This window comes from Camelina sativa, chromosome 3 (assembly GCF_000633955.1).
Source record: "Camelina sativa cultivar DH55 chromosome 3, Cs, whole genome shotgun sequence".
Lineage (NCBI taxonomy): Eukaryota > Viridiplantae > Streptophyta > Magnoliopsida > Brassicales > Brassicaceae > Camelina > Camelina sativa.
The window spans coordinates 27,840,327-27,863,802 of record NC_025687.1 but is presented as its reverse complement, the minus strand read 5'-3'; the positions used below and the strand labels follow the sequence as shown (position 1 = coordinate 27,863,802).

Genomic DNA, 23,476 nt, shown 5'->3' with positions numbered 1-23,476 from the left:
TTTGTGTATGTGATTATATGAGGATACTATTAACATATTTCAATAATGTTTTATGCTCTTCCGAATGAGGTTGTCCGCTTGTGGAGTTAAATAATAGATTTTCTAGTTAGAAGAATTTGAAACCTTTTTAGTTAGCCAATCAAGTTATTATTATATATATAGAAAACGCCTTAGGAATTAGGATTGTTAAGATGTAGCACACCTCTCCATACACAACCAGGTTCCAAAGAGATTGGACTTAGCAATGAAGATGGTCCAATACAAACGTAAGCAGACTTTGTGTAACTTTCAAGTCTAGAACCTGGACTGTACATGTACACTTCTTCAAACCCTTCTCTTCCCACTATCACCGAGTTTCTTCTTCCCTGTGGAAATGAACCCATTTCATTAAATCGACAAATAAACTGTGAATTGAAAAGTTAGTATGTAAATCTTATTACCCTATCAATGACAGTGAAACTCTTTGGAGCATATGTGTAAATCCTACTCATCTCTTCATTCAACTGTTTGTAGTTGCTCTCTTCTTCCCCACCAAACCCGGATCTTTCCTCTTCTTCCTCGCCTTGATCCACTCCAAAACGAGGTAGAAACGGCGTTGTTTCAACAAAATCCGAACCTTCTAACCCAACTGCATATGTAGCTTCTGGTGTGCTCACTGTCAAATAACTTACAAGTGAACAACCCTTAAGCCTAACTGGTGAACTGCCTTTGTTTGTCACAAAAATCTCAATGCTAAGTGTTTCTTCTCTCAGACTTATGATCTGTTTCATTTCAATCTCTCTAATGATCTTGTCACTTCGTCTCAGCTCCATTTGAACACAATCCTTTAAATCTCCACTGATCCCATGGAGTCTCCAATCATTGATGATCTCATCAGAATCTGATGAACTAAATGCAGATGAAACACCTCCTCGTATCACTACATCTTCTTCCTCTTGTTCGACCCATGTGTGGAGAAGCTCCACTTTGCCACCGTGCCACACTCGGACTTTATAAGAAGTTACCATCCCACGTGACAACACAACATTGGCTGAACTCCCATTTTCCAGTTTTAGTTTAGCAATACATGTCTCACCTGCCCCATTATCAAATTTGTAAAGCCTTTTTTTTATTTGTAATCCAACTTGTAAGACTGAAACTAGAGAAATTATATACTATACCGAAATCTTGAAAAGTGGCTCCATGGCCAGAGAACTCTCTCCGGAGATACTCAACGTCAATCGGAAACGCCGGTGAAGCTGCTGCTGAAGCTGATGGTGGAAGATAAGATTCTAATCGCTTAACATTTTTATTAAACTGAAGTGGCAAAGAAGGAAAAGATGAGTTCAAAAAAATCTTTGAAGATCTACTCAAAGGAAAATTGCTATGTGGAACATTCATAGAATGAAGCAGAGCCATTGTTACGGCTCTCTGAAAACGTTTCAGAGCTTAGCCATGGAGAAAGAAAGAAGTCAAACACTCACTCACAACATGGCCTTATCTTCAAATGACCGTTTGCTATTTTCAGTGGCTCCAACTCTACCAGTTGCAAGTAAATGGTTTGGGCTTATAATATTGGACACAACCCTGAAACTTATAAAACCACAAATTTAGTTATGTCTAAAAGGTTTTAACTTTGGGTTCTAAAGTACAAAATCAAAACTGGGTTTTGGTTTTGCAACTCAAAGATTTCAACTTTCGAATGATTTCCCATAACTTTGAGGTCCAAATTGAATAACATATCTTTTTGGTTGTTGTACAAAAAAAAAAAAAAAAAACGGTCAACTTGCGAAAAAAAAAACCAACAAAATCTTTACGCAAAGCAAGAAACGGCTCGGAGACGAAAGTCAAAATCGTAACCAACCAAAAAAAAAAAAGGAAGCCATCGCACCCAATTCAACAACGCAGCCCTCTGAGAGAGAATTTGGGTAATGGTGTTCAACAGTGCGACGATTATGACGGTGGCAGAAGTCTCTACCGACACGTGGCAGCTGATATGGAGGGTTCCGTCGTCGCAGAGGATCAATACAGAGCAGCTTCTTGACATAGCTGTGTGCTACCCGGTGAATCAATTGGGCCGTTTCGTTCTCTGTTTATGGACTTTCATGTGTCTCCCTTCTCAAGATTCTTTCTACTCCTACACCTACGAGACTTTATCTGATTCTGATTCTTCTTCTTCATCGGATGCTGATGCTGATGATCGACTTGCTTTTGATCATAATAATTTTTATAATCATCGTGTTTATTATTCTGATGGTGATGATGATGATGATGATCGATCTCTTTCGTCGTTTGATGATGACTATTATGATCATTACTCTCATTCAGATTGACATTTTTATTTTTTCTCTTTTTTATAGTTTTATTTTAATATTTTTGGGGTTTATGAAGTGATTTGATGGGATTAGGTGATTTGCCCCTGTTTGTTGAAAGTTACAGTCTTTTTTTTTTTTTGTTCTTGTTTATGAGTTGTAAAACACAGAATCATATATACAAATTATTAGACTTTCCCTACTCTTTGTGTTTAGATTTGGTGTTGTGTTCTTAATAGACTGATTTGTGCGAGAAAGTTTTAGTAATGTTTGTCTAACTGTCGTTTCCTTAATAAGACATTTTTAGACACTCAGATTTTAGGATCATGAATCTAATCACCAAGTTTTCCTCAGATTGGGAAATCTTGAGAGACAAGTACTTGTTGTGTGTTTTTGATAGGTCACAACATAAACTTTTGTTAGACCAAATTGTCTGCTTTTTCTTAACTCTTCATGTATGTCCCTTGTTTCTCAAATTTTATAACCAATTTAAACATTGAACCATTTTTTTTTTAATAATAAACAGTGTTTATTTTGCAGTTTTCTTGTAGTATTCAAAATTTGATTTATTAGTAAAACGAGATAGGATGATGATACATGCAAGTGAAACTGCTACTTATAATGTGAAAGCATCACTCATATGTCTACAAATTTGTTGAGCAACTGTATAATGATGACTTACCAAAACAGAAATTGCATTATAAAGTTTTCATTTACAAGTTATGTTTGCACATGGGCTAATACTTGGTTAAAGTATTAATATTTCTTTCAAGTATATATGCACTATTCATATAATGGTGATTAGTTAGTTTATGGCTGCTTACCAGAACTAGTTTTGTCTTAAAAGGATGACAGAATCCTTACACAAACACTCCACTTATTCGCACCTCCACCCTCATGTGATTTGGTCTGAGGTTTTTGTCTAGAGAGAAATAGAGTTAAAATCTTCTTAGAACATTTTGTTAAGGCGCCGGCTTTCCATAAGTTTGCTACTTTATAAATGTTGTTGTTAACCGGATCACTGTTAAAGATTCAGTTTATAAACGCAGTAAATCAAACAATAGATCTCACCCGGGTGTTTATATCTCAGTTTGTGGTCTAAAAATTACCAAGGCATGTCTCTATATGGGCCAAGTATAAGAGTTGGTTTATTGCTTAAGACTCAGGTCCAATATGCATGTAGACAAATTCAAATTAATTGTTTGTCCAAATATTATATGACCCATATTTGCCTTCTTCATTTTTCAATATGTTGGGGTACTTTGTGGTCAATAGTAAACATAATTTTGAGAAGTAATAAGCTGATTTTCTATTGATATATTATATATAGTCCTAATATAAATAGAAGTGTATAACCACAGTCATACCAAAAAAAAAGTGTATTTTTTAGTGTGAAACAATAAAAGGTTGAACACATATGTTTGTCAAAATTGGATTCAAAAGTTTCACCTTTGTTTCTTGCATTAGTGTCTGTGATTCACCAGGATAAAGAAGAAGAGAAACAACAAAAAGAGAGAAAAAAAAAAAGAGAGAGTCACATGTCTTAACAGTCTTTCCATGAAGACAAATACTTACATCCATTCACATGATCATGTCCAATCATGTCATACATACATCTCCACCCATCTATAGTGAATACACGTAGAATTACATGTATATCATCAGAAAAGTATTGAGCTTGGTAATGGTATAAAAAGCACGTCTCCTGATACTTTGTAGGGAATTTTGCACCCACACCTACTTTCTCTAAAAGTATTAACATTCACACACACTTTCTACTATTCATATACCTTTCCCAAGTTTAATTACATATTACCTCTCACTCCTTGTAACCCTTCTATTTTTTCTCTCTCTTTTTATTTCTCTCTATCTTTCTCTCTTATTATTCAACCAAACAATACATTTTCTTCTTTATTGTTTTGTTTTTGCTCATTCTTTGAAACAGAAAAGCTTATTTATATTTCTCTCTCTTTTTCTCTAACATCCTTTTATAAAGTTTTTAAAAACCATTCCAATAATGGTGGAAATCTTGAGAAGGTGAAATCTTTAGATCTTTTTCCTTATCACTTTTAGATTATATGAAATTCGATCTGGGCTATCCATTTGGATAAGTTTGACAAATAATGTATCCACAAATAGTTATCCATGTGGACAAATATCGTATCTATTTGTCGTTGAACATTTGTTCAATGATAAGTGGGTAGTCAATTGCAGTATTGTTAATAGATAGTTACTTGTGTTTCTTCATACAGAATAGAAGTAATACACATCAATTCAGGTGACTATGACAATGTATCCATATCGAAACATATGGGGTTATAGTGCAATTTGTGGATAAGATATTTGTCCGATAACTATTTGTGGATACAATATTGTGGATATATTATTTGTCAAAAATATAGCAATATATATCTTAAAATGTATAAAATATATAATCATAATATATTGTATATATAATTTGTTTTATAATAACCATTTAAAGTGTTAATAACAAAAAAAATAGAAAAAATGAGGAGAGAAAGAGGAGAGGGGCAAAATTGTCTAACTAACAATGACACCAAATTTGTAAATTAGGTGTGGGTGCAACAAGTTAGTTTGTAACAAAAAAAAAATTTTAAGTCATTATTTTTACTATTTCTCGTAAATTATTTACCAACAAAATAAAAATAAAAAGAGAATCTAAAAAGGTCAAAAAGTTCACAAAGTTCGCATTATGAAGACAATAATGGAGAGCAATAACAATATATATATATACATGGTAGAAAAGCTTGTGGTTTCGCCTCCTTTCTTGTGCATGTATAAATCAAATCTTGTGCATTTCATCACCTTCTACTCCTTTCATCATGTTCCACCCAAAAAGAAAGACTAATGGTTTGACAGCAATGCGCCAATGCCAAAGATTATTTTCGTTAGTTAAACCATAAAACTGAAGGATTAAGTAAAATATATATTTGATATAAGAAAATATAAGAAGTGATTTAGTTGGGATCAATGTGGATTTTTGTAGTGTTTATTCAATTGGAGAAACGATATGTAAATTATGTACATGTGACACCAATATTCTCATAGCATGAAAAATACACCATGTGATGCATCATGGCATAAATACGTATTATATATGCATATAAACATACGTGTTTGTGATTTCGTGATCTTACAGCAATTATCGATGACATTTGCTCACTCCTGTTTTTGGACTTACGCTCAAGTGGGCAGAAGCTACAACATTTAAAAAAATGTGTACTAATTTTAAAATTCATAGACCTTTAAGAAAAAAATGAAAAAGACAAGTTTTGGGTGGCTTACTAATGGACCTTTGTTCCAGATCATCCACGGCATCCATCCACACTAAATAAATAATACAACTCTTGTTTTTTTTGTTTCCTTCATTTTTATTATATATTCAATGCAAATGTCTCAGGTCTCAACTCAACTCTCAAGACTCAAAACCATTGCATATGGTGAATCACCAAAGAAACCAATCACCGACAACATATCAATCAGACAATCACTCTCTTATTATAGCCTTCGTCTAGATTTATGGGTCATTTATTAACAAGAGCATTACTAATTAGCTTCTGGTTCGTAAGGTATAAAGTTTTATTAATGTTTTTTTCTCCGAAAAAAGTAAAAACTTAAAAACTTAACGATTGCAATTATCTTTCTTGGCATCGGATTCCCACAAATTATATATTTTTGACCGTTGGCTATTATTTTTACCGCTTTACGATTTTACCCTTCTCCGTGATCCGTGCGTCAGTTCATGGGGCTCTATCTCTCTCACGGGCGTGACATACGCGTACGGTGAATGATGCAACTCCTCGGACGTGTGGACTTTGGTTACAATACGTGTGATCTTCTCTTTATCTCTGGTCAGTAACAGACTACAGTGGCCAGTGTGTGTGGCTTTACACGAATCATGACTCGAGCTGACGACTACTTTAGCAGCGTTAAAAAAGGAATCTAAAACGGTAGATTCTCGCAGACTCCGAAAACATTACCATGATACCCTTATGTGAATTTTTTTCTCACCACACACAAATTCTCATAGATATATTTTTGGATATTTCTTGCTTGTAAGTTTCCATGTCTCTTTATTTTAAGATTTCCTCCGTACACAAAGCTGAAACATTCATGATTCATAATAGTTGTAATTTATCGATATGTCTAATTTTTTTTGACGAAAACTTTATGTATATAAAAATTCGCATTTAACCCTAATTATGGGCATGCAAGTTAAAAAATAATTTATGGACGTTCCTTTGACCAGTCGTCCACATTTTAATGAATTCTAAAATAAATATACTCCATTCCTTGTGCCTGCTTAGATAAGAGGACAAGGGATGCAACCGCTCCAAGCATTAACGGGAAAAATAATGTAAGATTAAAGGGTACAAAAAAATAAATAATACAAGATAAAAGGGTACAAAAAGAAATAATGCAAGATAAATGAGTACAAAAAAATAATGTAAAATAAAAGAGGCAAAAACAAAATTTGTAACACAAAAATAATTTATTAAAATATATTTTAATGATTTATTTTTACGAGTCAATAACCAAAAAGACTCTGCAAATGGTGATTAACAAACTGAACCAGCTGAATAGGTTGAATAATGATGGGCCGAATAAAAATGAGCTCAACCATCAAAATGAGCTGAAGAAATTGAATGAGTTAGTATGCTAAATAGTGACTATGTTGAATAGCTGAATACAAAAATATAATAATAATAATCTATAGATAATAGTATCTGAAATTATATATTTAAATATATGAAGGGAAAATTTAAAAGCTAATATATTATTAATTTTTATTTGGAAATAATTTTTTTTTACAAAATATTATATAAAATAAAATAAAATTTTTCACTCATGGCTACAATTGTTTATGAAAAAGGTAGTTAGCTCATAATTATTTTTTCTGATGATAAATCGTGATGAGCTATGTATATATAGAATCTGATTTTCGTTTTGATTTTAATCAATAAAAACATGAATTATCGGACGGAGTTTAAATTGAGCTGATTTTGCATACTAGAATATATTTTATTCGTAACAAATAATGCTAATTTAAATTATTTAGTTTAATATTGAACATTAAATATCGTAAAAAATTTTGCAAACAAAAAAATAGAATTAGTTAGTGAACGATTCGTTTGTTACATATTTCAAATATATATATATATATATATAATAATTAAAAACTATAAAAATAATTAAAAACAAATTTTTAAAATCACAATCTTTCACTTTCCTAGATTATCGAAATAACAATCTAGATTGACGATTGTTTTGTTAAATGGTATTTTTTAAAGTCAAAAATATTAATTTAAATATGTAAATTGAATAAATATAATTCTTTTTTTAGTTTTCCATCTCCTTCATCTCCTATTTTATGGCCGAACAATTTTCAGCCAAAAAATGCAATTTTCCAGCTATATGGTGGAACCCAATAAATTTAGGTTGAAAACATTTTTATCTTAAATGGTTAGTTTTTATCTTAAACAATTTTCCAATACGTTCAACTCATTCAATAAGATTGAAAAGTACAACCATTTTTTATAATTATCTTAACTTACTCTAACGTAGAATGAAAATAAATTTTTATAATCTTATCAAGTGTTTATATATTATTAAAATGAAATTCAAAAATTTTTTTACATATAAAGGTTAAAAAAAAATTGGTCTTTCATTAAAAAAAATTGCCGAAGACCCTAAAAACCTTGAGCCGGCACTGTTCCTTCGGCAGTACAATATTTTGTTCTCATTATGTGATGTTTTCTTTTTTATTTATTGATCTACTTTTTCTGACTCTTTCACATGTTTTTTTTTAAAGGTTAATTAACCTTTTCACCGTTGACGAAATTTGAGGATATTTATAAGCAAATGAATGTAATAGAAAAAACAAATAATGTTGCTGAGCAACATGCGACCGGGGATTAGAGAGCATAAAAGAATCTTTGTCTAAGCGATAATAAAGTTATGAACATTGAAACTTGAATTATTTAAATTTACTTAAAAACCGTGGATGAAACGCCAAGCTGGCTCTGATCCCTCTGACCATTTCACATTGTCCTCTCTTTAAACCATTTTTTAAAATTATTTTCTTGGAGTTTCCACCAGATTCCTTTTTATTTTTCTTACTACCATTTTTTACAATCCATTTCAAATTGTAATTTATTTATCAATTTCCATCAATATTTGGGGTCCTATGCAAAACTTGGTTCAAGTCATTTTCAATATCGCATGTCTATATTCAATTCTACACCTAAGATATAGGGTATTCATGTACCATTTATATTTTAATATCTACTTTAACAAAAATATTTAGAAAAGGTTTTAAAATAAAAATATTTTTAATAAAAAAGGAGCGATATTCGTCATAAAAGGAATTAGTTTTGTTATTTTTATTGGAAATAATAATTCTAGAGAGAGAAAGGGTAAAAAAAGTAATTAAAAATAGATAGATATGGCCATATGGGGAGATAGATGATGGGGGAAAGTGAAGTGATAAGAGAGAGAAAGTGAAAGCCTCTTTTGTGTGTGAATTGAGAAAGAGAGAGAGAGAGAGAGAGAGAGACGAAGTAGAAAAAAGTTTGGATTTTGATCTGTGTGGTTTGGATTATTGCGAGAAAACTAAACCAGACCCACCTTTCAATCTTTGTCCCTAACCAGTTACAACATTATCATTTGATTCTCCTGCTGTGTGAGCGCTTCTCTTCTTCTTCTCTTTAAGGTTTCTTTTTCTTTTTTTTTTAGGGGGTTTTGAAGCTTCAGTAGAGACGAAAATAGTGTTTTTATTTTGGCGACAATGGGAGGAGGAGTGGTGCGTATTAGCACGGTGAAGTTAGCTATAGCGTGTTTACTTCTTTGTGGTTTCGTCTCGCTATCATGCGCCGCAAGGTCCGGCGTATCGAAGCAGAAGTTTGAAGTGAAGAAGCATTTGAACAGGTTGAACAAACCTGCTGTCAAGAGCATTCAGGTAAAAGTCTAATCTTTCGTTTTTGGTGTTTTCTATTTGGATTGGTTTCTTCTGATTAGGTAATAAAAGGAAGTAAGGAGAAAACATTATCATAATCTGATGATTTCCTTATTTCTCTCTCCTAGTACACATAATTACTTTTTTTATTTGTTCTAAAACTCTTAAATTGAAAAAAAATTAATAAACTTTGTCCCGAGATTTCATAAAAAGATTCAGAGTCATAATTAAGGATCTTCTNTTTTTTTTTTTTTTGGCGACAATGGAAGGAGGAGTGGTGCGTATTAGCACGGTGAAGTTAGCTATAGCGTGTTTATTTCTTTGCGGGTTCTTCTCGCTATCATGCGCCGCAAGGTCCGGCGTATCGAAGCAGAAGTTTGAAGTGAAGAAGCATTTGAACAGGTTGAACAAACCTGCTGTCAAGAGCATTCAGGTAAAAAAATCTAATCTTTCGTTTTTGGTGTTTTCTATTTGGATTGGTTTCTTCTGATTAGGTAATAAAAGGAAGTAAGGAGAAAACATTATCATAATCTGATGATTTCCTTATTTCTCTCTCCTAGTACACATGATTACTTTTTTTATTTGTTCTAAAACTCTTAAATTGGAAAAAAAAATTAATAAACTTTGTCCCGAGATTTCATAAAAAGTTTGAGAGTCATAATTAAGGATCTTCTCGTTTTCTCATATTACACATTACAGTTTTGAATTGCTTACTACTAAAATGTTGAAAGTTTCTGACTTTGAATGTTTATGTATATCTTTGTGTGGTTGAACAGAGCCCAGATGGTGATATGATTGACTGTATTCCTCTCTCAAAGCAACCAGCTTTTGACCATCCTTTCCTCAAAGATCACAAGATTCAGGTCTAGAAACTTAACAAAACTGATTTTTTTAGATCTGGCTTTTGTAGTTTGTGTTTTATGTAAGTGCTGATGTTTTTTAATTTACTTTGGTTTCTTTAGATGAAGCCTAATTACCATCCTGAAGGACTCTTTGATGACAACAAAGTGTCTGCTCCTAAATCAAATGAGAAAGAAGGGCATATCCATCAGTTGTGGCATCGATATGGTAAATGTCCTGAAGGAACCATTCCCATGAGGAGGACAAAGGAAGATGATGTTTTGAGGGCTAGTTCAGTTAAAAGATACGGCAAGAAGAAGCGTAGAAGTGTCCCTTTGCCTAAATCTGCAGAACCTGACCTTATTAACCAAAGTGGTCACCAGGTGAGTCTAGTGTGGATCTGTAAAGTTTCCTGTTTCTTTTTTTTTTTTTGTTTTGCAGATTTCTTTATCTGAGAATGTGTTCTATGTTTTGGTTTCTTGACGTGTAGCATGCCATAGCTTATGTGGAAGGAGATAAGTACTATGGAGCTAAGGCGACTATCAATGTGTGGGAGCCAAAGATTCAGCAGCAGAATGAGTTCAGTTTGTCACAGATATGGCTTCTTGGTGGCTCGTTCGGACAAGATCTTAACAGCATTGAAGCTGGTTGGCAGGTACGGCATTGTTATCTCATCGATAAACATCTAAGAAATGTGAATATGGTTTTCATGTTTAGTGTACTGATTCCTGTTGCTTTTTACTTCAGGTGAGCCCGGATCTATACGGTGACAATAACACAAGACTCTTCACTTACTGGACTGTAAGATCCTGAAACTCCCACATATTCAAGTTCTTATGGTTATGTGCTTTTTTTTTGTTTTAGCTTACGTTTCTCACTTTTTCTAACGTTGGCAATCATTTGCAGAGTGATGCATATCAAGCTACTGGTTGCTACAATCTTCTTTGCTCGGGTTTTATTCAAATCAACAGCGACATAGCAATGGGAGCAAGTATTTCTCCGGTCTCTGGATATCGTAATTCGCAGTACGATATCAGTATTCTGATCTGGAAGGTATGTTGTTGAGCCATAAAGAGAACTGAGGAAGAGATAAGTTTAATGCAGTGCAAAAGACTATGATAACTAAAATGGTCTGTTAACTTTATCACAGGATCCTGAAGAGGGACACTGGTGGATGCAATTTGGGAACGGCTATGTTTTAGGCTATTGGCCATCGTTTCTCTTCTCCTACTTGACGGAAAGTGCATCGATGATTGAATGGGGAGGAGAAGTGGTGAACTCGCAGTCAGATGGTCAGCACACTTCAACGCAAATGGGCAGTGGTCGATTTCCAGAAGAAGGCTTTAGCAAAGCAAGTTACTTCAGGAACATCCAGGTGGTTGATGAGTCAAACAACCTCAAAGCACCTAAAGGACTTGGAACATTCACTGAACAGTCTAACTGTTATGATGTTCAAACCGGAAGCAATGATGATTGGGGCCATTACTTTTACTATGGAGGGCCTGGTAAAAACCAGAAGTGTCCATAAACTAGACACCAAGTAGTACTGACTCGTCTCTCGGGTCCATTTGTCTTGTGAATTCACCATGTTTTTTTCTACACTCAATCCGCCTTCTTGGGTAGTTTTAGGGATGGTTAAAAAGTTATGTAATGGTAAAAGTTTGGTGTCTTTTTCTCCATGTAAGTAGGTGGGGAAGAGGAAAGGCGTGCTTAAGTTTCTTTGAAAACTCAGAAACTTTGGCCCTTAGTGTAATCTTACTTTGTCTCTCCTCTGTATTGTGATTTGTTTAGTCAAGTGAATGAATCTCTCTTTCTCACTCTTATTAACAAATAATTTCAGGAAATTAAAAGTAACTTTTGGCTGAATCTTCATGAAACCTACTCTCTAATTTCCTCTTTTGACAATTAGATATTTAATTTTTGTTTTCTCATCACCTTTTAGTAAATTTGATTTCACATTTAGAGAGAGAGAGAGAGAGGAAAAGGATCTAAAAGTGATAACTAATTCATGAAATGTCTCTTTGGATGATGATCTTTTTGCAAATGGGTAAATGATATTTACTTTTTTTTTCCCACTTTTTCACAAAAAAGTTCCAAGGGAAAACAAGTTTAATAAATGAGCATTATGAAGTTACAAGTTTACAATTATGAACTTATGAGTTACACATTACACACATACTGAATTTACAACGTAACTTTGCTTTAACCTTCTAATGTATCTTTTGATCATAAATTACAAAAGTTTTTATTTGATAATATTTGAATATTTTACATAAGCTAATTAAAAAAAAAACTATCTATATGTCTAAATTTCTCCTTTTGATTATTCTAGATCTGCCTTTTGAAAATCTATATGGTCTTGTAGGTTCAGTAGACAACGTTTGACTAAATCGGCTTAAAATTGGGATTAAAGTATTTAGAAAAACGAAAAATCATTTTTTTAATAAATCAAATTTTCTACTGTATTATATAGTTAAATGATTTAAAATTTTGGTGACAGAGACATTGGTTTTCCACTTCTTTTTTTCCTGGTTATAAGCTTTGAGCCTATAACCTGAATTGACTACTTAAACATGTTTAGTAACTATAGTATTTATATTCATGGATTAGGTATTATTTTATCAATTTTGTCTTCTTCCTTTTTTTTTCCCCATTCTCCATTCGTACTATTTTTATTGTTTTTAATCACAATATTCATATAAAAATAAAACTTATTCAATATTTTGTGTAATTAGATAACACATTATATAAATTCAGATAACAAGAAAAAAAACAATTAAGAACAGATGTAACTTGTAAGTCTTTTTTTGACAAATCTTAAATTAGCTAAATCCGTATCTATAAATCATTCCATTCTCACTCACCAAACATACACTCAGAGCGTTTCCTTCACTCGATACACCATTAGTACGTGGTATGCAAACGCGCGTGTAGCCTTTGTTCGGACAGTGCTTTTAGCTTTATTTATTTTAAATTGTTTTTTATTTTTTTCCACAAATAACTTTTCTCTCTCTACAATACGTCGTCTCTTTGAGGAAGAGAGAGAGTGAGAAAAAAGGTTGTAGCTTTTTTTTTTTTTTGTTTTTTTTTTGTTTTGGTTGTAGCTACGGACGGGTTCACACATTCGAAGGGTAGGGTTTTAATCTCACCTTCTCTCTCTATCCATTCCCCCAAAAACCTGAGAGAACAAATTCTCTGAAGATTTTTTTATTCAAAAAAGTTTCAACATTTTTACAGAGAAAGCAAGAACAAACCCTAGAAAAAGGAAGTTAATTTCCTCTTTTCTCAAGCTCTTCAGTGAGCCCTAGCTTCGCTGTTTCTTGCTTTCTCTTTTCTTACTCTACTTTTACAGCTTGATTCCTTCTGATTTTAAAACCCTAGTGACCCAAATCTGTACCCAAGTTTGCTTTGAGGGCTGCTTAAAGTTTCGATTTTTATTAAGGGATTCTTTCTGCTTCGATGCCACTGCACAGTAAGCTCACTTCGGTCAAGTAGGTAAAGTTTCTAAATTTTGAGCTGGATTTTGCGAAATTGAGTTTAAGCTGGTTGGGATTGAAGCTGCGCATTCTATGATTTGTGCGCAAGCTTGGGTTTTTTTAAACTTCCCTGTGATGGAATTTTGATTTCCGAGTTGCATGGTGTTGTAGGTGGGAGAAGAAGCCATGGAAGGGGATGAGCGAGGAGTCTTACTTGCTTGTTTAATTTCGGGTACCCTTTTCACGGTTTTCGGTTCCGGTTCGTTTTGGATACTCTGGGCTGTGAATTGGCGGCCATGGCGGCTTTATAGGTAAACTAACTCCATTCATATATGTTTCGGCAGCTCTAGGTGTTGTTTTTGTTGTTGTTATATATGGCGCTTCATAGAGTTACTTTTCCTGTGTAGTATTGACCTAGAGCCTTAGTTGAGTGAATGATTTTGGAATGTGTTCTATCTTTGCAGCTGGATCTTTGCTAGAAAATGGCCAAAAGTCTTCCAAGGTCCTCAACTTGATGCACTATGTGGTGTTCTATCCCTTTTTGCTTGGATTGTGGTAATATCCCCTATTGCAATCTTGATCGGATGGGGTTCCTGGCTGATTGTGATTTTGGATCGAGATATCATTGGGCTTGCGATTATAATGGCTGGAACAGCTCTTTTACTGGCATTCTACTCAATCATGCTTTGGTGGAGGACCCAGTGGCAAAGCTCAAGTATGTTTACAATCAACTATTTTTTGACTTAATCTCACAACATTCAACTGGCGTTGTATGATTGATAATAGTGGTGGCACGTAGTGGTAGTGTATGAAGTATCCGATGTATGAATGGGAACAGAGGAGAACAGACCTGACTCATCAATACTTACTGTGAATGAACTATTGAACTTCTTTCTTACATTCTCCTTTGACTAAACAGGAGCTGTCGCTTTACTTCTCCTTCTTGGTGTTGCCTTACTCTGTGCGTATGAACTCTGTGCTGTCTATGTTACGGCTGGTGCACATGCATCTCAGCAATATTCTCCTTCTGGTTTCTTTTTCGGTGTATCAGCAATTGCGTTGGCAATCAACATGCTATTTATCTGCCGCATGGTCTTTAATGGTAAAGTTTCCCAATCCTTACATGGCTTCCCAGTCCTTAATCAACATTCAATTGCGGTGTATTCAACTTGATCTGTCTATTCAATCCTTTGTAATAGCTCTAAGAAAATTTTCCATATTGATAAACATGCATATAATTTGATTTCCAACCTCAATTGAAGAAGTTGAAATTGTTCGAAATTTTTCCATCACCGCAGGAAATGGGTTAGATGTGGACGAATATGTAAGGAGGGCATATAAATTTGCTTATTCAGATTGTATAGAAGTGGGTCCTGTGGCTTGTTTGCCAGAACCACCTGATCCCAATGAATTATATCCCCGGCAAACCAGCAGGTAAGTTTTTGTTGCTCTCTACCTAGAAATTCTTTAATTCTTGGCATAGCTTCCCCCTTGTTTAATGATTGTTCCTGAATTTTACAATCAACAAACTATTGTATATTTGGAATCAACCTAAATCTGAACAGGATTCAGGGCTAGTAATTTTGCCGTTACTCTCTAGCTTTTTCTTTTTTTCCCAATAGAGGTGTTATGGATGGTGTTATAATTTGTTTACTGAGTGTGGATATGTTCTTGGTCATATTTTTATCAATCAGCTGCAATTTTGGCCTACCTGTTTTGTCCCTTGAAGATCGTTTATAAACATTTTTTTCTTGCATATTTGTAGAGCTTCACATCTTGGCCTCCTGTACCTGGGTTCACTTGTAGTTCTCCTTGCCTACTCAGTCCTATATGGCCTCACAGCTAGGGAATCGCGTTGGCTTGGAGGAATTACATCAGCTGCAGTTATTGTTCTTGGTAAAAAGATAAAAATTATGTACATATATTTGGAGTAGAAGCAGGTTATTTAATTATTTCTCAACTCATCTTCGTGCTTAATATTTTCATGTAGACTGGAATATTGGGGCGTGCTTGTATGGGTTTAAGCTTCTTCAGAATCGTGTTCTGGCACTTTTTGTTGCTGGCATTTCCCGTCTTTTCCTAATATGTTTTGGCATACACTACTGGTTTGTATCTGTGCTAAAAAGCTTGTTACTTATTTATAGATCTAAAGGTTGCCCCTTCATGGCATGAAAGTTATTATCCTTTCTGTTGTTGCAGGTACCTAGGGCATTGTATTAGTTACATTTTCGTAGCATCAGTTCTATCAGGTGCTGCTGTTTCCCGGCATCTATCAATAACAGACCCATCAGCTGCAAGAAGAGATGCCTTACAGAGCACAGTGATCCGCTTGAGAGAAGGTTTTCGGAGAAAGGAGCAGAATAGTTCATCAAGTTCTTCAGATGGTTGTGGCTCCAGTATGAAAAGAAGTAGTAGTATCGATGCTGGCCATGCTGGTTGTACTAATGAAGCCAATCGTACTGCAGAATTGTGCACGGCTGACAATCTAACTCGAACAGGCAGCTCTCAGGAGGGTATCAATAGCGACAAAAGTGTAGAAAGTGGAAGACCAAGCTTAGGTTTACGTAGTAGTTCATGTCGTTCTGTGGTCCAAGAGCCCGAAGCAGGAACTTCCTATTTTCTGGATAAAGCTTCTGATCAGAATAACACTCTTGTTGTTTGTTCAAGCAGTGGTCTTGATAGCCAAGGTTACGAGTCTAGCACATCGAATTCTGCAAACCAGCAGCTTTTAGATTTGAATTTGGCCCTTGCTTTCCAGGACCAGTTAAACGATCCCAGAATAGCCTCGATACTTAAAAAGAAAGCAAAAGAAGGTGATCTTGAACTGACTAGTTTGCTGCAAGACAAGGGTCTGGACCCTAACTTTGCTGTAATGTTGAAGGAAAGAAACTTGGATCCAACTATTTTGGCACTACTTCAGAGGAGTAGTTTGGATGCAGATAGAGATCACCGCGACAACACTGATATTACAATTATTGACTCAAACAGTGTTGACAATACTTTGCCAAATCAGATTTCTTTATCCGAAGAATTGAGACTCCGTGGACTAGAGAAGTGGCTTAAGCTGTCCAGACTTGTTCTGCACCATGTAGCGGGCACACCAGAGAGAGCATGGGGCCTCTTTAGTCTTGTCTTTATCCTCGAAACAATTATTGTCGCCATTTTTCGCCCGAAGACCATCACAATTATAAACTCTAGTCATCAGCAGGTGAGTTCCACTCTCTGATTCTTGTCTCTGGAACTTTTTGGGTCTGATTTTGGGTGCAAGTTACTAACAAATTACTCGAGTGATCCTTGTATTTTTAATAAAAGTTATTTGTACCTTTACTAACTCACTTATTATCTAACTGCAGTTCGAATTTGGTTTCTCTGTGCTGCTGTTGTCACCTGTTGTTTGTTCAATAATGGCTTTTCTTCGGTCTCTTCAAGTTGAAGAAATGGCCTTGACATCAAAATCTCGCAAGGTATGGCTGGTCTCTTTAGTTTAGTATTCTCTTTAGATTATGGACAATGCAGATACCGTGTGGTGTTATAAGTATTCTAAATAATGTTATGTTTCTATGTTTTCAGTATGGCTTTGTTGCCTGGCTGCTGAGCACATCTGTTGGATTATCACTCTCGTTCTTGAGGTAATAGGGACTTTTTTTCTCTATTGGACTACCGCCACAATGGTCTCAGGATTGTGTCATTCATTGGACTTCTACCAACTTTTCTCACATTGTCACTTTTTTATGTTCTCATGCCTGCTTCAATTTTGCAGTAAATCGTCAGTACTCCTGGGAATATCCTTGACTGTGCCCCTCATGGCAGCATGCCTGTCTATTGCTGTTCCCATATGGATGCATAATGGGTACCAATTTTGGGTTCCACAGTTATCATGTGGTGACCAGGCAAGAGATTCACGATCTTCCAGGATAAAGGTCTGTCTATTTTCCCTGACCTAGTTGCCTGTATCTTTCTTTGTCAAATAAATATCTCTAACTAAACTTTATTTTCATTTTAGGGGTTTATTCTTTGGATTTGTGTTGTATTGTTTGCGGGATCCGTAATTGCTCTTGGTGCAATTATATCTGCTAAACCTTTAGATGATTTGAAGTACAAGCTGTTTAGTGCTAGAGAAAATAACTTCACGTCACCATATACATCTTCCGTATACCTTGGTTGGGCAATGGCATCTGGAATTGCTTTAGTAGTTACCGCCATTCTGCCAATAGTTTCATGGTTTGCAACTTATAGGTTTTCCCACTCTTCTGCTGTCTGTCTCGTGATATTCTCAGGTAATTTTTGTTTCTGTTAGTTTGCTCACATTTGGTTGGGATTTTTTTCCTTCTCTAAGTAATTCTTGTATGCTTTTTTGTCTACTTTCTAGTTGTTCTCGTGGCATTTTGTGGAACATCATATTTGGAAGTTGTGAGATCTAGAGATGATCAGTTTCCCACAAAGGGTGATTTCCTTGCGGCCTTGCTTCCACTTGCATGCATTCCGGCGCTTCTTTCATTATGCTGTGGGATGCTTAAATGGTGCATTGACTATTTCTTCACATTGCCTATTTAATCTTACTCTCAGTTTAAACTGGATCGTACTTTTTAATGTGTTGTGGTTGTTCTTTGCAGGAAGGATGATTGTTGGATACTATCTCGAGGGGTATATGTTTTTGTTTCAATAGGTCTTCTTCTTCTTATTGGTGCGATAGCAGCTGTGATTATTGTAGTCAAACCATGGACGGTAAGTGCAAAGTTGCTACACAATTCTCAAAGTTTTTGGCTGAACTTTCTCCATCTGATACATCTTTGTGTTTAACAGATAGGCGTGTCTTTTCTCTTAGTTCTTATCCTTATGGTGGTAGCAATTGGTGTAATCCATCTTTGGGCGTCAAACAATTTCTATTTGACCCGGAAACAGACATCCTTTGTCTGCTTTCTTGCCCTTCTTTTGGGTTTGGCCGCATTCCTTGTTGGGTGGTTTCAAGGTGAGGATTGCTTATATCTTATTGTAGACTCTTCGTAGAGGTGAGACCTACCCTAGTGAGATAGCAATTTCATAAATGCTTATTTTGCAGATAAACCATTTGCTGGAGCATCTGTTGGTTATTTTACATTCCTGTCTCTGTTGGCTGGAAGAGCATTAGCTGTGAGTTCAACAGAACTGTGGCTTTTTCTGTTTCTGTTTTCAAACGTATTAACTATATATTTATTTCTTAGGTTCTTCTATCCCCACCAATTGTGGTATATTCTCCAAGAGTACTACCTGTATATGTCTACGATGCACATGCGGATTGTGGAAAGAATGTCAGGTATGTTCAGCCACTTGAGTACGCCTTATAGTATGCTATCTGCTGATCTGAAATAATGACCATAAAGGACTAAGCTGATCGACCCTCATATTCTTTTGTATTGATTGCATCGGGATTTCTTCAGTGCTGCATTTCTTGTCCTGTATGGAATTGCTTTGGCAACAGAAGGCTGGGGTGTTGTTGCTAGTCTGATAATATATCCTCCGTTCGCTGGTGCTGCTGTATCAGCTATCACCCTTGTAGTAGCCTTTGGGTTTGCTGTTTCTCGCCCTTGTTTGAGTCTTGAGGTTAGTTTTCTTGTTGCTTGAACTATTTGTTCCTTAAAATATAGATTATTGGTTCGTGATTCATTTGAATCATTTGTCTAATTCCTTCTGATGGTCTTCAGATGATGGAGGTTGCTATACGTTTTCTTAGCAAGGATACTATAGTGCAAGCTATATCTCGATCTGCCACGAAAGTAAGTTACATTCTGATGTCTCTCTTGCAAATTATTTTGATATTCGATTGTTGGCCTTATTTCAACACATTCTCGTAATATAGAGCTCCATGGGATGTATGATTAATTAAGCCTTATTCAACTTAATAATTACAGACAAGAAATGCTCTATCCGGCACGTATTCAGCTCCCCAAAGGTCCGCCAGCTCGGCAGCTCTTCTGGTTGGGGACCCCTCTGCAATGCGTGATAAAGCAGGGAACTTTGTTCTTCCTAGAGATGATGTCATGAAGTTAAGGGATCGTCTCAGGAATGAAGAAAGAGTTGCTGGATCGATCTTCTACAAAATGCAATGCAGGAAAGGATTCCGTCATGAACCACCTACAAATGTAGATTACAGAAGAGACATGTGTGCCCATGCAAGAGTTTTGGCGCTGGAAGAGGCAATTGATACAGAATGGGTATATATGTGGGACAAGTTTGGTGGTTATTTACTCCTACTGTTAGGTTTGACAGCTAAGGCGGAGAGAGTTCAGGTGAATCCTGTTTCTAAATTTTCATATATTCTTCTCTATGTTTGCGGCAAACAGTTTGCCTAAGACGGGATTATCACGATATATAGGATGAGGTACGGTTGCGGCTCTTCTTAGATAGCATTGGGTTCTCGGACTTGAGTGCCAGAAAAATCAGTAAATGGAAGCCAGAGGATAGAAGACAATTTGAAATTATCCAAGAGAGGTACAGGTTTCTTTTAATAAAGTGGTTTGATGAAGCTAAACACTTGCACTGTTGCCTATCATTTTTTTTTTTGTGTCGTGAACTTTAGTTATCTGAGAGAGAAAGAGATGGAAGAGGAAATACTTATGCAGAGACGTGAAGAAGAAGGCAAAGGTAAAGAAAGAAGGAAAGCTCTGTTGGAGAAGGAAGAGCGCAAATGGAAGGAAATCGAAGCTTCCCTTATTCCATCTATTCCTAATGCTGGTAGCAGAGAGGCAGCAGCCATGGCAGCTGCAATACGTGCTGTTGGGGGTGATTCTGTCCTTGAGGATTCCTTTGCAAGAGAGAGAGTCTCGGGTATTGCACGTAGGATACGCACTGCTCAACTAGACCGACGTGCACAACAGGTTAAAAATTGATTTATATATATATATTGCAAGTGTACTTTCTTATCATGCTGATTACTGAAGAATTAACTAAGAAAAGTTATTACCAGAGTGGAATATCTGGGGCAGTTTGTGTTCTTGATGATGAACCTATCATAAGTGGTAAACATTGCGGCCAAATAGACTCGAGTGTCTGTCAAAGTCAGAAGATTAGCTTTTCCATTACAGCAATGATCCAATCCGATTCTGGACCTGTATGTCTTTTTGGCACTGAATTTCAAAAGAAAGTATGTTGGGAGATTCTGGTTGCTGGTTCTGAGCAAGGAATCGAGGCTGGCCAAGTTGGGCTTAGGTTGATAACAAAAGGTGAGAGACAGACAACCATTGCTAGAGAGTGGTATATTGGTGCAACCAGCATAACTGATGGAAGGTCTAAACTCTTTTCCCCCTCAGTTTCCTTATTGTCAGAATTTATTTCTAGGATTTTTGTGATGTATATTTCTCATTATCTGGTTTGACAAAAGTTTCGGATTTTATCATGGATTTCTGTTGTATTAATATTTGTTTGTGGTTTCAATCACAGGTGGCATACAGTGACAATCACAATTGACGCTGATGCGGGGGAAGCTACTTGTTACATAGATGGTGGATTTGATGGCTACCAGACTGGGTTACCTCTAAGTATTGGTAGTGCCATTTGGGAACAAGGAGCTGAAGTATGGTTGGGTGTTAGGCCACCTATAGATGTTGATGCATTCGGGAGATCAGATAGTGATGGAGTCGAATCAAAGATGCATATAATGGATGTCTTCCTTTGGGGAAAATGTTTAAGTGAAGACGAGGCTGCTTCTTTGCATGCAGAAATTGGCATGGCTGACTTAGACATGATTGATATGTCTGATGATAATTGGCAATGGACAGATTCACCCCCCAGAGTATGTTTCCTCCTGTTGAATGCTAGCATATTTTTTTGCAGTCCGATGTTTGTGGAGGCCAATGTTAGAGCTATACTAATTTATGTTGGTTAATTTTACCAGGTCGATGGTTGGGATAGTGATCCTGCCGATGTTGATCTCTATGATAGGGATGACGTAGATTGGGATGGACAATATTCCAGTGGGAGGAAAAGAAGATCAGGTCGGGATTTTGTAATGAGTGTTGATTCCTTTGCTAGGAGATACAGGAAACCCAGGATGGAGACAGAAGAAGATTTAAATCAAAGAATGCGTTCAGTTGAGTTGGCTGTCAAAGAAGCTCTCTCTGCACGAGGCGATAAGCAATTTACTGACCAGGAATTTCCTCCAAATGATCGCTCTTTATTTGTGGATACACAGAATCCCCCTTCAAAATTGCAGGTAGGGATTGTGAAATTTTTCTCCTTTCTTCTGTTTTTTAGTTAAATATCCTCACTCCTTAAAGTGATTGTATCTGGATTCTACCAAAAAAAGTGATTGTATCTGGACACAGAATCCGCCTTTACATAGATCAAGTAAAGTTAATTTCAGGTTGTTTCTGAATGGATGAGTTTGTCATAATTTCAGGTTGTTTCTGAATGGATGAGACCTGACTCCATTGTGGAAGAGAACGGTAGTGATTCCGGTCCCTGCCTGTTCTCTGGGGATGCAAATCCTTCAGATGTTTGCCAGGTTTGATCAATTACTTTTATTTACCGTCTTGTATGCATGTCATTCAGAATGATCCTAGAGATTTATTCTTGCTACTGGGTTACTTGTTCTATAGGGTCGTTTGGGGGATTGTTGGTTCTTAAGTGCCGTTGCAGTTTTGACAGAGGTTTCACGAATATCTGAAGTGATCATTACTCCTGAATACAACGAGGAAGGGATCTACACTGTTCGTTTTTGTATTCAGGTTCCTGTCTCAAACATTCTTTCAAGGGCACTGCGTTCCTCTTGATTGTAGATTCATGCAGATTCTTCTATGATTTATGTACAATCAGAGGATTCAAGTTTGATTGCTTTCTCCTTGCAGGGTGAGTGGGTTCCTGTTGTGATCGATGACTGGATCCCATGTGAATCACCTGGTAAACCAGCCTTTGCTACTAGCAAAAAGGTCAATGAACTCTGGGTCTCCATAGTGGAGAAAGCATATGCCAAGCTCCATGGTTCTTATGAGGCACTGGAGGGGGGACTGGTTCAGGATGCTCTTGTCGACCTAACCGGAGGAGCTGGTGAGGAGATTGACTTGCGGAGTGCTCAAGCACAAATAGATCTTGCAAGTGGCAGATTATGGTCTCAATTGTTACGCTTCAAACAAGAGGGGTTCTTACTTGGTGCTGGAAGTCCATCTGGATCTGATGTTCATGTATCTTCCAGTGGCATTGTGCAAGGGCATGCTTACTCCGTCTTACAGGTATTTGTCTTTGGTTGCATTTGTATTTTGTAATGTGCAATTTAACATACTTACTGTCTTTCTTCAGGTGAGAGAGATCGATGGGCACAGACTTGTTCAGATCCGAAATCCATGGGCCAATGAAGTTGAATGGAATGGTCCCTNATTGTGAAATTTTTCTCCTTTCTTCTGTTTTTTAGTTAAATATCCTCACTCCTTAAAGTGATTGTATCTGGATTCTACCAAAAAAAGTGATTGTATCTGGACACAGAATCCGCCTTTACATAGATCAAGTAAAGTTAATTTCAGGTTGTTTCTGAATGGATGAGTTTGTCATAATTTCAGGTTGTTTCTGAATGGATGAGACCTGACTCCATTGTGGAAGAGAACGGTAGTGATTCCGGTCCCTGCCTGTTCTCTGGGGATGCAAATCCTTCAGATGTTTGCCAGGTTTGATCAATTACTTTTATTTACCGTCTTGTATGCATGTCATTCAGAATGATCCTAGAGATTTATTCTTGCTACTGGGTTACTTGTTCTATAGGGTCGTTTGGGGGATTGTTGGTTCTTAAGTGCCGTTGCAGTTTTGACAGAGGTTTCACGAATATCTGAAGTGATCATTACTCCTGAATACAACGAGGAAGGGATCTACACTGTTCGTTTTTGTATTCAGGTTCCTGTCTCAAACATTCTTTCAAGGGCACTGCTTTC

General features: G+C 36.1%; 4 protein-coding genes across 6 annotated transcripts in view; 3 read left to right on the top strand and 1 right to left on the bottom strand.

The window, feature by feature from the left end:
* On the bottom strand, positions 140–1,521 carry LOC104778408 (protein NDH-DEPENDENT CYCLIC ELECTRON FLOW 5). The gene is made up of 3 exons (XM_010502852.2): positions 1,161–1,521; positions 441–1,075; positions 140–365 (listed from the first exon to the last, which is right to left on the bottom strand). The coding sequence occupies exons 1-3, from the start codon at positions 1,396–1,398 to the stop codon at positions 171–173; spliced, it is 1,068 nt and encodes a 355-aa protein (XP_010501154.1). The 5' UTR covers positions 1,399–1,521; the 3' UTR covers positions 140–170.
* Positions 1,758–2,507, top strand: LOC104778407. The gene has a single exon (XM_010502850.2). It carries the CDS (start codon positions 1,911–1,913, stop codon positions 2,310–2,312), a length of 402 nt encoding a protein of 133 aa, XP_010501152.1. The 5' UTR covers positions 1,758–1,910; the 3' UTR covers positions 2,313–2,507.
* On the top strand, positions 8,815–11,928 carry LOC104778406. Of its 2 annotated transcripts, none has more exons than XM_010502849.2 (7): positions 8,815–9,270; positions 10,044–10,130; positions 10,230–10,490; positions 10,598–10,762; positions 10,855–10,908; positions 11,014–11,160; positions 11,258–11,928. In XM_010502849.2, exons 1-7 carry the CDS (start codon positions 9,100–9,102, stop codon positions 11,633–11,635), a joined length of 1,263 nt encoding a protein of 420 aa, XP_010501151.1. In that variant the 5' UTR covers positions 8,815–9,099; the 3' UTR covers positions 11,636–11,928. The 2 variants fall into 2 exon arrangements, with proteins under 2 accessions (XP_010501151.1, XP_019099536.1); XM_019243991.1 differs by lacking the exon at positions 8,815–9,270 and adding an exon at positions 9,503–9,700 and having other exon boundaries at positions 11,258–11,926.
* LOC104778404 (calpain-type cysteine protease DEK1) overlaps positions 13,203–23,476 on the top strand; it is a 13,760-nt gene continuing 3,486 nt past the window's right edge. The window contains exons 1-29 of one of the 2 annotated variants that reach the window (XM_010502847.2): positions 13,203–13,602; positions 13,755–13,894; positions 14,048–14,298; positions 14,503–14,685; positions 14,882–15,017; positions 15,349–15,479; positions 15,574–15,688; positions 15,783–16,791; positions 16,937–17,047; positions 17,154–17,212; positions 17,344–17,503; positions 17,587–17,860; positions 17,953–18,103; positions 18,197–18,308; positions 18,387–18,552; positions 18,643–18,713; positions 18,785–18,876; positions 19,001–19,163; positions 19,265–19,336; positions 19,472–19,849; positions 19,936–20,051; positions 20,140–20,437; positions 20,527–20,846; positions 21,000–21,351; positions 21,454–21,771; positions 21,958–22,062; positions 22,157–22,285; positions 22,406–22,786; positions 22,854–22,923. In XM_010502847.2, coding sequence (XP_010501149.1) covers positions 13,770–13,894; positions 14,048–14,298; positions 14,503–14,685; positions 14,882–15,017; positions 15,349–15,479; positions 15,574–15,688; positions 15,783–16,791; positions 16,937–17,047; positions 17,154–17,212; positions 17,344–17,503; positions 17,587–17,860; positions 17,953–18,103; positions 18,197–18,308; positions 18,387–18,552; positions 18,643–18,713; positions 18,785–18,876; positions 19,001–19,163; positions 19,265–19,336; positions 19,472–19,849; positions 19,936–20,051; positions 20,140–20,437; positions 20,527–20,846; positions 21,000–21,351; positions 21,454–21,771; positions 21,958–22,062; positions 22,157–22,285; positions 22,406–22,786; positions 22,854–22,923 — 5,848 coding nt within the window. In that variant the 5' untranslated portion in view covers positions 13,203–13,602; positions 13,755–13,769. The remainder of the gene's footprint in view (positions 13,603–13,754; positions 13,895–14,047; positions 14,299–14,502; positions 14,686–14,881; positions 15,018–15,348; positions 15,480–15,573; positions 15,689–15,782; positions 16,792–16,936; positions 17,048–17,153; positions 17,213–17,343; positions 17,504–17,586; positions 17,861–17,952; positions 18,104–18,196; positions 18,309–18,386; positions 18,553–18,642; positions 18,714–18,784; positions 18,877–19,000; positions 19,164–19,264; positions 19,337–19,471; positions 19,850–19,935; positions 20,052–20,139; positions 20,438–20,526; positions 20,847–20,999; positions 21,352–21,453; positions 21,772–21,957; positions 22,063–22,156; positions 22,286–22,405; positions 22,787–22,853; positions 22,924–23,476) is intronic. The other variant, XM_010502846.2, reaches the window with a different exon arrangement.